The sequence below is a fragment of the Lepisma saccharinum genome, chromosome 4 (assembly GCF_977018435.1).
Source record: "Lepisma saccharinum chromosome 4, izLepSacc3.1, whole genome shotgun sequence".
NCBI classification, from domain to species: Eukaryota; Metazoa; Arthropoda; class Insecta; order Zygentoma; family Lepismatidae; genus Lepisma; species Lepisma saccharinum.
Genome location: NC_139232.1, coordinates 112292112 through 112310233, shown reverse-complemented (window position 1 = coordinate 112310233; position 18122 = coordinate 112292112). Strand labels below are relative to the sequence as shown.

The 18122-nt window shown below is 41.5% G+C and overlaps 1 protein-coding gene across 8 annotated transcripts in view; it reads right to left on the bottom strand.

Annotated features, from left to right (window-relative positions):
- Positions 1-18122, bottom strand: part of LOC145986771 (CB1 cannabinoid receptor-interacting protein 1-like) — a 159872-nt gene that overhangs the window by 28344 nt on the left and 113406 nt on the right. For all 8 annotated transcript variants that reach the window (XM_083121159.1, XM_083121162.1, XM_083121163.1 and 5 more), the window contains one exon: positions 247-391. In XM_083121159.1, the coding sequence (XP_082977285.1) occupies positions 247-391 (145 nt within the window). The remainder of the gene's footprint in view (positions 1-246; positions 392-18122) is intronic.

The window sequence follows — 18122 nt, the reverse complement described above, 5'->3', positions numbered from 1 at the left end:
CAATGATGATTGAAAGTGTATGCTTAGGTATAATACGGAGATACAAAAAAACAGAGTAAATAGGAGGAGATAAAGTTAAGAAGAGGCATAATAAATATACAAGTATATAAATTGTGATAACAACTGTTAAAATACAAAGGGTATCATATTGTATTTGTTTTGAGGGGAGGGGATAGTTATTTAGGGATAAACAGTATTTAGGGAAAGAAGGAAATATCATATTGGGAAAATACAAAGTACACTCACCTTCATAATGATGTGCATGTCCTCTCGCTGGCCCTTCTTGGAAGGGCTGATGCCGTCCGTTCTGTAGTAGCTGGAGTACGCAGACGCCGTGCTGTCCCTCGACTTCTCGCACGCCTCCGTCTCCAGCCCGTGGATCACCATGCTCCTGCGGAGAGAGACAAGAGTCAGTTGCCATCGAGCGGGGAGGATTCTCGACAGTGGTTAGGGCAAGGAGCGAAACACGCCACATGCACTCACGGAAATTACGTAGACATAGAAATAATAACAGTAAGGTAAACCTAGGAAAGTGATGCGCGGGTAGAAGAAGGTAAAGAGCTGCGAGTGCAACACTGGTACGACTCGGTAGTCGAAACCACCAGTACGAAACATCACTCGATACACTGGCGTATGCAGGATTTTTTTTCCCGAGATTTTTTATTTCGTATTTTTAGAACTTTCCCCTCTGAACATGGCAAAAGGGGGTATTTTGAGGGGCTTTGCATTTGCTACTCTGTTTTTTCCCTGATTTTATTTGAAAATGTTGATTTTCTCAAAATTTCGGGAAGGCTCTAGCCACTTCAGCCCCCTCTGCGTACACCAGTGACTCGATAAGTATTCTATTACTAGTTACTCAAGTACGTGGCACACACACGGTACTTTACAACCTCATCCTGGAGGGGTAGAATGGAAAATGTCGAATGTCCCCTCAACAATATTGTGATACAGACCAGTGGCATATGCAGAAGTTTGTCAAAGAGGCGTTCATTTTTAAAACTATTGCATTATCGGTATTTTAAATTTGTTATTATTATTACTACTACTACTAATAGTAGTAGTAGTAGTAGCAGTAGCAGTTTTAGTTTAGTTTATTTTAGCATCCAACAAGTTTATTATATGAATAATATGTAGTACTTGTTACAACCAAGATTACATAATAGTTACTTCGAACATTAGTAGCAGCAGCAGCAGCAAACGCAGTAGTATAAGAAGCTTCAAAACATGTGAAAGTTACAAATTAACTGAGTTTCAGTGTTGCAAATTATAAAAGTTTCGTACCAAATTCGATATCTCAAGACCATTTTTAAACAATGACGCAAAATAAGGTGACATAAAGTGCTTCGTTTATAAATTGCCAGAAATTGAAAAAAAAAAAGTAGATGGAAACTTCTAGGGGGGTCGACCGACCGGTTCGACCCCCCTGCCGACGCCCATGCCCATCATTACTGAAATACGGTCTGTCTTTAGGCACATCCAGCTCCTAACACGTCGCGCAAATCGTTTTCTAAGAGTCCTAAAGTTGGCCTCATAACCTAACAACGTTTTCATCATTAGAATTGCAATTGTGAAAATAATGGTTAGGAGGTGGTGCTATCAGCATGTTTGAGAAACATATTTTCGTAACGTGTTAAGAGCCGGATGTGCCTCCACACAGACCCATTCAAATGCGCCACTAATTTGCGATCACTCTGTATTTCTGGATTATTGGAAGACAACTGTCTCTCCCCATTGACTAGAGCACGTACCAAGACGGTTCGAAAATCTAGAATTTCGTGAAAATAATGTTTCAAAAATGAGAAGAGTAGCTTAATCACTTGCTTCAGAATTATGTCGACTATTATGATAATGACGGTAACCTTCTCTCTGCACAGGCTGATTGGAAATGTGTGTGACAGAAAAACCCGCATTCGGAAACGAGGCCAGCGGATATTAATAGCTGGACGGGGGCTAACTGTCTCCCTCCTCAACACGCTAATCTTCCACGGGGATTATTGACGTCATTACTGGTGCAGTGGTGGCAGGTTCCTGAACTTGGTTGCGAAATGAAATATGAAAATTGGGCCTTGGCTTTCTTCTGCTTGCATCACACCGAACGTATATTTGCTCTTGATTTTGAAGAACAATTAATGATTATTAATGCCACCACTTATAATGGAGAAATGAATTTAAATACATTGTGATTTACGAACACTCAGCAGAAATTATTTAGAAAATGCTTCATCATCTGTTTCGCAAATAATAACGAAATAGGGAGGTAAGAGAGAGACGAGAAGGGTGAAATAACAAATAAAGCAACTAGAAGGAAGAACTTGCAGTGACATGTTTAAGAGGGGTTGACGGATCGAGTAATTCAAGTAACACCAACGTGCATCTGTTACTTACGAAAGCAAAACCAAGGAAATTAAAAAATCTGGTGATTTGTCTCACACTTAAAGTATTTTCCTTCTCCGTAAATGGATTATGGTTTCTCGTGCATGGAGTTAGGACTTGCGTGTGAATGCATATGTGTTACAATCTTAAAATAAATGTAGTAGCATTTAACACTGCGTGAATAAATTAAATACTAAGTACAATTCTTACTTGCTACTTGTATTCTGTGTATGAATATAATGAATGCGTGTGCTGTTACAATTACATTATACAGAGCATTCCCTGCCATTCGCTACGAGACTCGGCGGCAAGCGGCCCGGCATCAGCGCTTGTCTTTCCCGGTGAACGGGTCCGCGACAGTTGCTTATATTAAACCTCGTAAAAAAGTTTAGAGTAACAGGGTCAGTTCTGAATAAAAGTGGAAAGAAAAATTGGGAAATAAAGTATACAAAAACAATCCGTGAGTTAAAAGAGAGTATTGTACGAAAAATCGGTAGAATTACAGTAGACGAACTTGCACGTGTAAATGCCAATTTCCTTCGAAGATGCCAGGAATGTGTTGCAGCAGAGGGGCATCATTTTCAACACCTTCTGTAGTCAATGTTAGTACACAATATGAAAACTGTAATTTTAATAGCAGACTCTAGCGACTCTCGCTGACCCGTTCACCGGGAAAGACAAGCTCCGATGCCGGGCAGCTTGCCGCAGAGTTTCGTAGCGAATGTCAGGGAATGCTCTGTAGATTTGATCATCTCCTTATGTAACCCCCCTCACACGTATGTATGCATGTGTGTATACGGGATGAGACATGTCAATCGACACTGTATGCCGATAGTTTTACTGATCCGATACTTCTAGAAAGCTAAAGTGACAGGTAGAGCCATTTAATTTTCGGAGCATCTCTGACCGTAGCCATATCATGTGTGTAGCTCCAGTGCGAGTCCTAGCCTTCCCGATGGCGTAGTGGTAACGTCGTACCCTTGGAATCAATGAGTCTTGCAGGGGCGAATTCCTCCATGTAGGAAGTGAGGAACTTCCTACAGTTCATTCTATACTTATTTCCAGTCTCCACTTTCTTAGGAGTTTGATGCGTGTTGTAAAATTACGAGCGTAATGTACGTACAATTGTCTAGGTTAGTTACTGTCAAGAGTTGCCTGCTCTCGCTCGCTCCAGCCGCAGCCTAAAGACGATGGGGTCTCACTGCAGAACATGGGCTGCTTTTTCCCTCTACATAGACGAACAAAATTTACATCCCCTGAAAGTACGTACATTCTTCCATTTTCCGGTGTCATTTTTCCGATTACTATTATATTTTTTAGTAATGTAAACTAAGCGCTTCCACGCCATCCTTTGTAGGTATCCCCTATTTCTATGGGTTTAGCCTCAGTTGTATCATATTATGACGATTTTTTTGTGAATTTTATGGCGTTCGACGACGTTCCAATACAATTTTCACCGCAACTCGTTTTTCTCCACCTCATCCTTTGTAGGTATGCCACGATCTTACGTGATATAACTTAACCTATTCACTTTTTTACGACCTTTTACGAGCTAAGTTAACCTACAAGTGTTGTATTTGTCTACGTCCTTTTTTTTCTTACGACCTTACGTGATATAACTTAACCTATTAGCTTTTTTTACGATCCTTCACGAGTTAGAAAACACACACATCCTTTGACCTACTTTTGTGTAGTAGGTGAAATGCTTCGTTCTAGATACGCCCTTTGACCTACTTTTGATTTTACGACATTTTACGTGCTAAGCTAACATACAATGAGTAAAAAGTGAATAGGTTAAGTTATATCACGTAAGATCGTGGCATACCTACAAAGGATGAGGTAGAGAAAAACTAGTTGCGGTGAAAATTGTACTGGAACGTCGTCGAACGCCATAAAATTCACAAAAAAAATCGTCATAATATGATACAACTGAGGCTAAACCCATAGAAATAGGAGACACCCACAAAGGATGGCGTGGAAGAGCTTAGTTTACACTACTTTTTTGCGAGTAAAAAATGTTTTTCCTGCTACTAAAAGCAATGCATTTCTCGGCCCATTTCTCCATTCGTTCGCGTCCATATTGTTTACGCACAGTTTCTTTCATTATTTCAGACGAGAAATGCCTACAAGGTTAGGTTAGGTTCCAGTAGCATAAATACAATGACAAATTATTATTCAGGCTAAGAGAACTAAACCTAGCTACCTAACAACGTAGGCACTTTTTTTCTTTCACTAGATTTGTGCAGGAATGTGCACCACCATGTCACTTTTTCCTTCGTTGCTACGATTTCAAGAGCGCCTAACCTGAACTCGTATTTCTCGTTTTTGTTCGAAAATTACACATTTCCGCACCTTGAAAGTTACTTTTCCCGATTACTAACTTCAAACCATTACCTTAAAATTAGGAACCGCGTTCCTCCTAAGCAGCCCATGTTCTGCAGTCTTACCGACGATGGTCACAGGCTTTCCTGCCGCTCGCTGAGGAACATCGGCGAGGGCCGAGGAACCAGCAAGTTTTTCCTCAATCAGCGATGCCAACTCCAGATAAATGGTACTAAACCTACCACAGTTTGATCTTCGTTGGCACCTAGCATCCTGCTTTTGGGATAATGATAGAAATCTAGCATAATCCGCAAGCGCGAGTCCATGGGAGAAGCAAATCGAATTCAGAGGAATATGTTTTCAGGAAATGAAAATAGTATTATGTCCAAATCTCATTTCTACTTTACCAGCGGTCATATTTCAAACACAAGGGAGTGTGGCTGACCCAGCGACAGTTTTTTACAACCACTCTCTATCTTTATCCTGCCCAATTTAGTTCGTGAGGAAATTTTAGGGCAGGATATCGGTAGAAAGTTTTAAAGTTCTATCAAGAACTCATTTCGTTTGTTGAGCCATTGTAAACAATTTTGTGGGAAAATGTGGAGGGATGGAACTTGACTTCAAAGGGTTTCTATGTCGTCGTTGTTGTTAGATTTTATACCGAGATGGCATTGGAAAAGCTGAGACTTTGGTCATGTGAAAATTTCATCTAAACCAAATAGACTTTACTAACAAGGGAGGTTATCTAAGTGTCCCCCTCCGATTTCCATGAAACTTGTTACTGTAAGTTACGCAAGTTCAAAAGTCAAATTATAGGTGCATAGATACAGTTATCCGAAAAAAATAATAAATTCTAGCACAATTTAGAAGCATTTAGCATAACTTCAGAGTTTAAGTATCACTTTTTTTTATCCTCAAACCACAGGACAACAGGAAGGGGTACAAAAATCACAATTCTTGCAAAATCTGAAATATCGTTAATGTTATTTTCATGGGTTTTTATAGATTCACATTTAAATATTTTATAGTTCAAGGGGGACAGGGGCCCCTTGCCCTACCTTGAGCATGGGCCTGCAGCTAACATTCCAAATGCAATGGATAGTACAAACAATGCTGTGACGGTAATTGAAAGCATTTTTCAAACCCTCCTCGGTTTACCATAACTTCTTCCTACACTCCAAAACAGTCACGAGTCTCCACTGGGGTCCTGGGTTAGACACCCGGTGGATCGTGGTTCGTAGTTTAAACTATAGGTCCAGTTTCGAATAGCCTTCTATGCATAAAGTGGACTTAAAACAAGAACTCGGGCACGGCAACTTCGTCCATGCACTCAACATTCTACAACCTTCAGGCGCACACTCGGTATAATTTAATTCAAAGGATCGTTGGATTGCACTTGAATTAATTCCGACGTTACGGACATGAGAAGAGGAAAAGGGGCTTCCCGGTGATGCAGTGGAGATGCTGTAGCCTTTTAATCAAGACGTACCAGGTTCGATCCTCGATGTAGGCACTCTGCAGTGGTGATTCCGTTTTAAACTGTTGGAGGTCGGTAATATTTCCCCGCATACCCCAAAATTGCTAAATAAAGCAAGAAATCTTTCCACACACCCGACCTCTGGTTGTGCAATGCGTCAACCCATAATTGAGCGGTGGAACCTTTCAGCTCAATGGAACCGCGGCGCCTCGCGGCGACAACCCGTTAATTACTTCGTAGAAGCAGAGAGATTAGCAGGTGACAGTTGGTCTTGTTAAAGTCGCACCCGCAGCCTCGGTTTGTCTTTAATCAAATCTAAAGGCATCCTCCCCGCCTCCCGGTAGTTTCGCCGAGCGGCCACGTGGCGGCGTTCGTCTGCGAGGGGATGATCCACGGCCGGATGTCACGAAGAAAAAGCGCACCTTTCTGGCCCACCCACGTTTCCCTGCGACTCGCCTTTTGTCGTTCAGCGGCCCGGAACAATCTCTGGTCGCCGCATCCAACTATCAATCATGGTGCGGGCGACGCTTTATCCTCCGAGATTGTTTAAAGTCGTTTATATCTGACGTGGCAGTTTTCTTCTTGTTTTCTGGCGAACGCGGATGGATTCCAGGCATACAAGGGAAGAAAGCTAATCGATAGCCCAGACCTCCAGCAAAACAAGGTGTACCCACATCCAGGCACGTATCTAAATGTATGTTTCGGAAGGGGGGAGAGGCGAACCAAGTGTCTCAGGAATAATAACAACAATAATAATAATCTATAAATTAAAGATGATATTAAATCAAATTAATACTAATTACAATATATAAATTAATATTATATTATTATTACATGGATAGGTAAAAAGACGGCGCATATTCATTATGTAGCTTACCTGTAGATAAGATCGGAATAATTTAAATAAAAACAAGTGCCCTGGCAATGAAATTAACGTCAAATAGATGAAGAATTTAATATTTATTGAATAACAAAAATATTAGATGCAGTTGGAGAAAAGTAAAGTTTCTGATTAATATTTTATACATATTGTTATGAGTAGTAGTGTGCATAAATTTCTAATGTCATTCAAAGTCTTATGATCCCAATACAGTCCTTGCCTTCCAATATGTTCAGAGGAAATTAATAACCATCGATTATACAACAAATGTTAAATGAGTACATATTCATTATTTATTTTTAGTACTTGGTAAGGCCTTTCGGGGGGGGGGACTCCCCTTCCCTAAATACGTCCTTGCCCACATCCTTCCTCAAAGTCTGGAAGGGCATCCAACACAAGTCTGTGGTGAACTTCGCTCTCCTTCCGATAAAATCGCCTTGCAATCAAAAGAATTCTGGGTACACAGTGGATTCAGACCCCATTCTTTAAACTGTAGGTCCAGCTCTCATTAGCCTATCTGATAACAAGAGTTAGACTTGTTTCCATTTTACAAAAAACGCTAAATGCGCTGCGCTGACCAAGGCAGTTTTATTAACGTAGAAAACACTGTACACGTAACGTTTCGACTCTGTATCAGGGCCTTCTTCAGACTACGAAATAATTTTAAATTTGAAATTGTTTCGTACTCTGAAGAAGGCCCTGTTTACAGCGAAACGTTACGTGTACAGCGTTTTTTACGTTAATAAAACTGCCTTGGTCAGCCTATCTGAGCTTAAACATTGAAACTGTACATGTTACAAAGCAAGTCTCCAAGGTTATTCAGCGATTGTTGACCCGACATCGACTTTGAAATCAAAGTACTTCCAGGTGGCTTCTTTAGAAAACAGAGTTGGAGACTGTTACGGGCTGCTAATTTAATAACTAACTAATTAACTCAATTAACTCAACTGAACTGAGCTTAGCAACGCAACAACGAAGAATCGCTCGCCTCACCTGCTGGGCGAATTTAAACATTACATGAATTATAATACGGTCAGGATAAGTGCCTAACAGTCGGAGTTACCAAGAATAAACCTAGGAGGATTTGATTTTAAATACCTGAAATGACGTTACATAATACTACGGTGTTTCTGAATATACATATATATTAAAGCACAGATAAATACACATTACATCTTGCCCTCTTTCACTCGATCTCACATTCATTCTCTCATTCTATGGCATATTGCGACAATATGACAAATACAAAGGTTAGATTATTTACTACTTTGACCATACTCTTGCTATGTCTTGGTTACATTGCCTTTTACAATTTATCGTTTAGGATTTTAAGTATAAAGTGAATAATTGTTCCTTGTGCGAACCTCTTTTATCTTCTCTGAAGGTACAAATATAATTCAATGAGCTATGGTTTGCTGTTAACATAAACTCTGATCGTAAACATTTGATTACTCCGCCGGAAAACAGATGTCTAGGGATGCCATAGCACTGATTTAAGTTATGCAATGATTTGATTTACGCAGATTCGCGGTAGATAGTTGTCATCTTTCTCACACACGCACATGGTTGGATCTTACCTTCGCTGCATTCCCTCTGACCTGGGTTGGGTGAAAGTGGTCCTACAGTTCTGGAAGGCCTCCACACTCCATTGTTGCACCTCGCGGTTATCCTGGTTGGCGAAAGTGGATCAGTCGGTAGCTCCATCTGGCATCATCGGATCCTGGCTTCACTCATGCACTTCGCAGGGACGTCCAGGACGGTACACGCACACTGTCGACTCCATACGACAACTTGCGCAATAATTGGACAGTTCTTCGCGGTCACTCGTAGGTACAGATACATGACTTGGGCGGTGAGACGAACATACGCGATGAGCCATTCGCGGTTTCACATGGATATCAAATGTTATTAACTTTCACTACTTTGGACGTTGTTTCGGACGATTGACACGGGTGGACGTGTCTGGCGTTATTCTCACATAACCACACGTATGTGCACGGATGCGTTGACGGCGAGGGGGAGAAGGACCCCCTGGTTCTATTCTGCTCTACTCCATGGCTCTGAAACACTCACTCGAGGAAAAACAAATCCAGACCACGAGTCTGATTGCAACTCGCAGCTCGGTCGCGCGTAGCTCACACTCCGGTGGCGATTGTAGGCAAACTGTGGCAAAACTGTGTCTCGCTATTCCAAATCATCCCTTTTATTCCAGATTTGAACGTGGTGACGCGCTACCCTCTATGATCAGGTGCTTGTTTATCGTTTCTGGTGCTTTGACCGTTGTCCTCCTATCCTGGTCAATGCTCACTCCGGTCCTTAACCTCTGGCAGCAGCCCCTCGTGCAGAGATTAGGCTAACTCTTCCTCTTTTGTATTCGACACGTTCAGAGAGGTCAACTCAGTAGGGTTCCGTCTTCTATTCAATCCAGCGATGAATCTTTAATAAATCATAACTCCCGTATTTCTGTTCTGATTAGGCTCAAATCTTGGAATCAGTACTTTCATGATGTGGTCTTCCGCTGGTTAAAATCTCATCCAATTCGGTCCATTGGTTTAGAAGTTGCATTTTTCTTGATATTCCCATAAGAATGCATGTAAATCCGAATTCGGGCGAAAAACGGTGGTTGAGCAAGCTAGTGCTGGCTAAGACAGTTCGCTAGACACCTGTATTCGCGACGGATATTAATATTACCAATTGCAATTAATTCCTACTAACGGGCAATTAGATTAATTACTTGTCACTCAATATTTGACCGTTATAAATCAAAAAGTAACGTGTTGGAGTTACCATTACGTATACTTTGCTTTCAAAGTAACACGTTACTGTTATATATATAAAAACAAAAAAACAACAGTTGTGCTGGATATACACTCATTAGGCACATCGAACAGAAAAGTCTCCCCAAGGATTATAAATATTTCAGAATAAAAATATTTAATTTTTGTTTGCTTATAATAGTTATTATTTTATAATAATAATTATAAACATGATAATAACTATTGTTGTAATAGTTGACCCCTGAAAAAAATTATGGAGACGCCGATGCAATCAAGTATGGCAAATAAATCATCGAGTTCTAAATTTATCAAGGTAATGCAAAATACCCAAGTAACGTTCCCATTGCTCATGTAATTGTACTCCACGACTATGTACGTTAAGAAAACCCACTAAAGAACATTCTGATGTATATCTTATTCTTATTGTAAGGAGGTAACTCGAAAGACCTGAATGAGCTATGCACTTGAGCGGAATATCCAATTTCCTTCTCCCGATTACGGGAAGGAAAATCTACAAATCTCATTTATCTGATTTAACTCATTTAAAATATCGTCTCAACACACGCTACACTAGATAATAACAGTTGTCCAAATAACTTTCTACATAAGCATACAATCGCTTGATTTTGAGGACGAAAAGACTTGCTAGAATGACCCCATATTCGAATAAATATTTTGTCCGGTTTCTAAATGTGAAAAGAGCATACTGCCGCGTGAAACACGGACCGAAAAAGTTACGAGACAAAAGGAACGTGCTTTTTCATCCCTCTGTCACCTAGTCTTTCGGCACCTTTAATAGATTGGCAACACAAATGCACCCTCTCCCCTCCCGGCCACCGCAGGCATCGATCAGCGTTGCGGCGCCACAAGCAAGGTCGATAGGCATTGCTCATATGCAACATTGCGGGCGCGGGATTCTTTAAAGGCGACGCCAGTCACATCAAAAACAACCTCGCCAGGAGCGACAGGCAGGCAGAAAAGGAGAGAGAGCGGCAAAAAGAGGGCGGAACAAGATAGAGAAAGAGGAACAGATTAAAAGGAAGAGAAAGAAGCGGAGGAGAAAATAGATAGATACGAGGGAAGAGAGAAAGAGAGAGAGGCCAATAGACGAGAAGGGTGGGACGAACGGAGAAAGAGAAAGGAAACTGTGACACAATAAAAGGAGAGACAAAAGAAGATAAAAGAATAAATGTGGGAGGAGGAATGACAGAGAGGGGGGAGTAGATAAAGGTAAAAAAAAGGTAAAGTGTTCCCCTGTGCTTAGCACCACGCCATGAAGGCGTATACGGGGTGTGGGGGTAACGCCCCACACTTTCTTGATCCGGTCGTGAGTGGGGGTGATGTGATCAGCATCACGCCCCTGACCGCCTTTACCCCCCAGGGTTTCCCCCAGGTACCCATGTTATTCGACGCTGGGTAGGCGACGGGGCCGCTTTCACCGTTAGAAAAGTTCCCGGATTTGAACCGGCCGGAGATCGAACCCGGGACTTTTAGCATGGTATTCAGACGCGTTACCGACTGAGCCACCGCGGCCATCGGGGGAGTAGATAAAAATTATAATAATAAGATGCAGATAGAAGACGGACAGAAAGAGGGAAACTAGCTAAGACAGGAGAAAATGGAGAATAGAAAAGTGAGAAAACATATATGAAAAGGGAGAGAAAGAGAAGGGGGCTTACTCGATCGTGCAGAACTTCTACTCGTGCACGTCCATAATAACAATATGAGGAAAAATCAATTATAAAATTAATTATGAATATCGATCACGGAAGCAAGGAATGGCTTTGCTGTCACGCTAAAGCACTGCTTTTAAAAAAAGAAAAAATGCAGGCACCATTCAGCCATGTATATTACTCTGTGGCACCCGTATTTCGCTTGCTGTCACGTAAGGTAAAATACAAGCGAAGGGAATATAAACGTCGAACTGCATCGAGTATTCACAATGTAAAAAAACATCGGCAGCTAGGACGCCACTGATATACAGTAAGATTAAATCGATCCGCCGTAAAAAAAAAAAAAAAAAAAAAAAAACACGACAGAAACTAGATTTCATCACAGGAATTCGGTAAAACTAGAATGTGTACATGAGAGAAATACGGAATGAAGTTACGTTGCCCTGCTTCTGCATCCGCAAAATAAATAGGCACATTATGGATAAATATACTAGCGACTCTATTACTGCTCTCTTTTTAGTAATTCATTTGATAACGAAGTCTATTTGCAAGACACTAACGATACACCAAGGATGTCTATTAGTGAATGCATTCAACTTATGGCAAGAAAAATGTACTCTTGTCAAGATATTTTATCTCTTTAGAAAAAGTTTGCTACTGATGCACAAACTAGTGGCAGGCTCACTTGACTCTAATACTGAATCAATTTATGAGCGCCATCTGCTTTTCGTTAAGGGCACAGCGAGCGAACTGAGAAGATATGAAGTGACGTCATCTCTCTGTATGAAGACCATAAACCACTTCGTAATTGTGTTAAAACCCGACAAGCCTAGATCCGTGGAATTGTTCTGGAAGAGATAGCCAGCGAAAATACAATTAATGAGAGGGAGGAATTTAATTTTTTTGGTCATTACTATTTTTCTAAGTTTTAAATTTTCAGGGTTTTCAGATTACGTGAAATAAATGTGCACAACTGTAGCAGGAAACTCCCAACAAAAGCTCAAAGCATACGTTTCCGATTGAGGTTCATACCAGCGGCACGTCATGCTTGGAGGTTGGTGGGGTCAAGCCATAAGTTTTCATTACGTTCATTGACAGTGTCTATTATGATGTACTGACATTAAGGATTTTATCTTGTGGTGAGTTTGTGAATGCTGTTATATCTACAATTTCTGAAACATTGAAAATTGCCTTTCGAATTTTCGCGTATATTTCAGTGTTAGTGAACCTAGTGGGCCGAGGTAATTTCATTTTGGGAGGTTTTCTTGCTCTCCTTGCAGCGGGATGAATCAGTATTCTTCGCTGGGGTTCGAACACGGGCCAGGAGTTTGTGGCTGAGTAAACTGCTATGGAAGCGAAGTAGTGTTGCTTCCACTCGGACACCCGTGGCATCAATATTGTCCTGAGCACTTTCAAAACTTTTATTTTAATAGCTAGAATATCCATATTCACAGAATGTTCATTGCATCTCACACTACGTATTGTTATGAACAAGGTCAAAGAATTCAGTGCTACTGCGTTAATTAGAAAGTGAAATGCTGATTAAGATCTTAGCAAATACGCATGGAAGGCGGACTCCAAGAATTACTTACACCTTATTCTCCGGGAAGCCATCGCCATTGAGGAACTCCAGGCACGGTCACTCAGTTGGCGGGACGAGAATAGGACGGATAGTTTCTTCTGCTCATCCCAAAATGGGCAACATTTTATGAAGCAACCAATTCTCTGTTCCCACCTCTTTTCCTGACGCGGTGAGCTCGCTGGTGAGAAGTGCCAAACGATACTCTTGCTTCTTCTTGCTGGTGCCACGAGAAGGGAGGAGAGAAAGGTGTTCCTTCTCTAACAAACACAACGTAACTTAACAAATCATTGCATAATATTCTTTCATAATGTGCTCTAAAGGAAAACACCGCATTACTAAGTGAAGTCAATCTGCATGTCAGTTAGATTTTCCTCCATTCCTCGGAAGCCTTCCGGTAATCTCGTCTTGAATAACAATCTACTTGAAGCACTGGTCCTGACATCTACCCATTTATTCCCGCAAGGAGTGGGATTGATGCTGTCGTACTAACATTTTGAAGGCGGTGGACCATCAAACCTTAACCGCGATAGCTGTCTCTTCAGTTATCGCCCCTCCCACCCTAACGGCCTTCGCACACACATAAATAAGTCAAGAGCCCTCTCGCTCCCCTTTGGCACTCGAGACAGGCGCCCATTCAAGAGATTGGACCGGGCTTCGATTCCCCAGCAAGTCACGTTCTCGCATCCGGAGGGAGTTCAATTATTGATTCCTCGGAGCGTCGGGAATCCCCGTTTCCATCTGTTGGCAACAAAGCCTGAATAGGCCGCCTACAAATTCCACGATCAAAGGCTACTTTGTTCCGTCCTCGGTGCCGATCAAGGCTCGGTGTTGTTCCATCACGGCGAATCGTTGAATAATGCTTGCATCCTTGCGAACAAGACAGGTTGCGATGGAACACGAGTCTCTGGTGCGGCAGGGAAAAAAATGACTTCGTTAATGATGCACACGATTGGCTCAAAGGGAAGGCGCAGTGTTGCAAATCCAATGCAGAAATTCCCAAATTCAATCTGCAAAGTACTTGTCGAGATGTTTACGAGGGTAGGCTGAAAATAAATCTCAGGATTCCGTTAGTGGAATTAAATTCCAATCCGGTGAAAAAGTAGCATTATGGACGTCCCTATTTTTCGACGTAGTTCCCACTGACACTGAGATACTTCTCGTCCTGGTGTATCAAATTTTGTGTCATCGTTGCTGGCGTCCAGACATGAACCTTCAAACCCCGAAAGAAGCGGAAGTCACCGGCCTGGGCATGCATGTTCCATTTCGAGTTTCCCTTCACCAGTTTCATGATATCATCCTCATCGGCGCGATTTGCCAGATGACACACACCTTGATATATGCATTAAAGGGCTATAAATATGATAGCTTCTCTATAATCGAATATTTTACGAAGCCATCGGTCCCTTCACTATCAATTATGTCAGGATGCTTCAGCCTTAAATAATTTCAAATCACATCTTATATCTTTTCCTTTACAATAAAATATTTGGTCCTCCAATCTGTATTAAATTAACGACCTGTTAGGTCAGTAGCAAATCTTCAGCTCCACACTCAACACTTTTAATGGTAACAACAATGCAAGCAGCCAGTATGATAGATTTGCTTTATTTTACTTCGGTTTTCTGCCACTTGTGGGTAATCGAAAACAGCTCGTATGAAACACACAAAATAATTAACCATTTTACCGTTAATTCCCAATAAAAGAAATTTAACTTTTTCAGGCCACAGTTAAGTCGATAAACTATCATCAAACAGGTGGTTACATTTCAGGTTAGTCCCTACGTATTCGAACAACAAATACGTCATAGTTATCCGTTACATTATTAACACCTGCCACAACAGGAAGGACGTTACAAAGAAGTGACGCGGAATAAGATAAAGAAAACCCAAAGGGAAATACTACATTACTTAGTTTACCATTACGATTACATTACACGGTATGTAAAGATTTAATGTATCGAAACACCACAAACAGCATACATTTCCACGTGCAACGATATTGTGTTCTCAACCACAGCTTGGTTGTAGGCAAGCCTCACCCGATACAGCGATGCATTTGAAAGGCGTTCATTACCGCGATGGAGGCTCCATAAAAGCACATCCCATGCATCTGAAATTGCAATTCGCTTCCAGACATCCAATTCGTCGAATCGCAATTGCACGGAAATTCCCAGAACTTCAAATTTGTCTAGACAAGGCTCGATTAATTCAAATACGGAAGGCACAATCATCGAGCTGGGGATAGGCTGTTTCGGCTGCAACTGGAAAACCGTTAACTGCGTGATCCCCTCCCCCCTTTCTTACTGCACGATACTCCCACCCCTCACAAAAAAACCCTGTCTATTGATCGACGAGTAGTATCTCATTCGTTCGTTCAGAAACTGCAAGAGATTCGACCCCCGTCGACGTTTAAGGTCTTCCCTATCAATGTTTCCAATTCATAATGGATGTTTCCAGAATGCATTATTTAAAAATTAGACACATTCTCCATTGGTTTTGATGAGCGTAATCGCACTACAAGGGTTGGATAAAAAAGTAATGGCAACACTGGTATAATTGCTACTTGACTGTAGTCTATAGGCAGAGGAGCACGTGTTACATTCCTTCAATGTAATCGCCCCCCCCCATCTCTACGACCTTCTGCCACACGTATGGAAGGCGTCGTACACCGTCAGCGCGTCCATCTCTGTCGATGTCCCGCAGTGACCGCCCTATAGCACGTATGATGGCTTCGCGCGTGTCGTAGTGCTTCCCGCCCAGTGGTTCCTTCACTTTGGAAAAAAGGTCGTAATCGCACGGTCTCGTACCGGTGAATACGGCGGATGTTCCAGTACCTCCCACTACCAGTTATGCAGGAGCGCCGTCACAGTGTTCGCAGTGTGACACTTTGCATTGTCAAGCAGGATGATGGGACACCGTGCCAGAACGTGCCGTCGCTTCCTTCTTAATGCGAGACGAAGATGGTGTTGCAAGAAGGTGCAGTAGTAGGCTGCGTTGACCGTCTGCCTAAGAGACGTTGTTCTTCTTGCCTAAACATATTGTTAGGGCGCTTGCACTCTCGTCCTCTGCTGTTTTTGACTGAATAACATAAAATCGCAGCCCACTCACTATACTTCCTCGTCTGACATTCCTTTATCAACCACAAAACGGTTGTGGCGCTGTGACTCGCCCCTTTGATGGGACAGCAGTGTTGCCATTACTTTTTATCCAACCCTTGCATTAGCATACTAAAGAGTTGGAGCTCCTATTGCGGCAGGATATGACTATTATTGGAATGTCTAATTAGGTACGACCCTAAGAAGGGTGAAAGGGCAAGAGAGCCCGGTAGAAAACTGGTTGTTTTGTTAATTACCATAGAGGAGAAGGTCTAAATATAGGCGAAGGTTTAAATATGAGTTTTGGAGTTATCAGCGCTCCCGGGTGCTGCAGCCTGGCAGAGGCTATGGGAACTGGTTATCTGTCAAGGACAAAGGTTGCGGCGCCAATTCGCAAGAGAAAGTGGTGGCAAGTTTCGGCCTTGGACGCTGTTATAGAATTGCGACCTTTGAAAACTTTTTGTAGGTATGTTTTAACTCAGCTTTTTCTGAATTCTCATCTGGTTTGTATAGGTTATGATATTAGCGGTACATGAAACAAATGTGGGCTTTTATAATGCCATGATTTGTTTGTGAAAAATGTACCACAGAGAGCGAAATTAAATTGAAGAAGAAAAATAGCGTGATGGTCTAAATATGGGCTATGACATGAGGTCTAATGTTGAGATCACATTTTCAACAAATATTTGGATGTTTTTCTTAATTTCGATTTTTCCCATTCCGTGTGATTTTCAAAACAACAGATTATTCATAAATATGAATTTAATAATGTTTTAGCGATAAATGACTGTTTTTTAAAAATTTTAATTGCTTTTTGTGATATTGTCACTAGTAGCCCATATTTAGACCACAATTTTGAAATACATCATTTTACCATTTCTAAGAAAAATGGAGACCTTCTATACTTTAGCATGCTATTACATTTAAATATATATTTCATAGATATGCATTTTAAAGGCAGGTGCTTGATATACTAATTTTTTCCTCCGAAAATGACAACATAAAAAGGGGGGCCCATATTTAGACCTTTTCCTCTAGGGTTTATTACGACTAACTTATGCTTCAAAATCAACTGTTAGGAACGTCTGATCAATTCTTACTAACTTCAGCACAGGCCCTGCACTCCACCCAGAACCGACTGCGAATTGCATGTATAAAAGCGCCATATTTAGGGTGAAATAATCATTATAATTGATTGGCTTTTCTGCCACTTTTGGCTAATCACGATGACAAGGATGAGTCATATGATGAAACTGATGAAGGGACACTCACAAACAACGCGTGTCCAGCCGGGATCCGAATCCGTGACCCACGGAGTCGTAACGAGCTGTGAAAACCATTCTACCACGGAGCCAGGCAGGGGATGGGGATGTAGGATAATAAGTCCCTGGTCGAATTCTCATCAAAGGGTTGCCAGGTGCCTGGGCTTGCTCAGTGTCGACAAGCTTTAGGAAAGCGAGGCTTGCTCAAAGATGTACGTACAAATAATTTCAAATTCGACAAAATGTCATTTCCAATTGCATCGTATCAATACATAAAAGGTAAACTGTACGCGGGCAGTTCTATCTAGGGATGTAATACCTGTCTCGTGAATGAGGAGTCCTGTCTCGTTACCGGTCAGGTCAAGCTCCGATTTTTAAATGTGATCTCGGTACCTGTACAGTGAGATGCACAAGTATTACCAAATTAAATTGTGGATCACCATGTTTACTATCGGGTTTTAACGCAATGGGTGCTTCAAAAATTTCAACAAAACGCTAAAGGAGCTGTTGACAACTTCTCCACCAGCATACGTAAAAATTCATTCCTTATAAATCCGTAGGATGCATGAGAAAAATTAATGGATATAGTCATGTACAATTTGCCGAGAAATAATTGTGCATCCCACTGTACCACGCCATCACAGACACAGAATCAACAGATGATGCAGTTAGCACGACGTT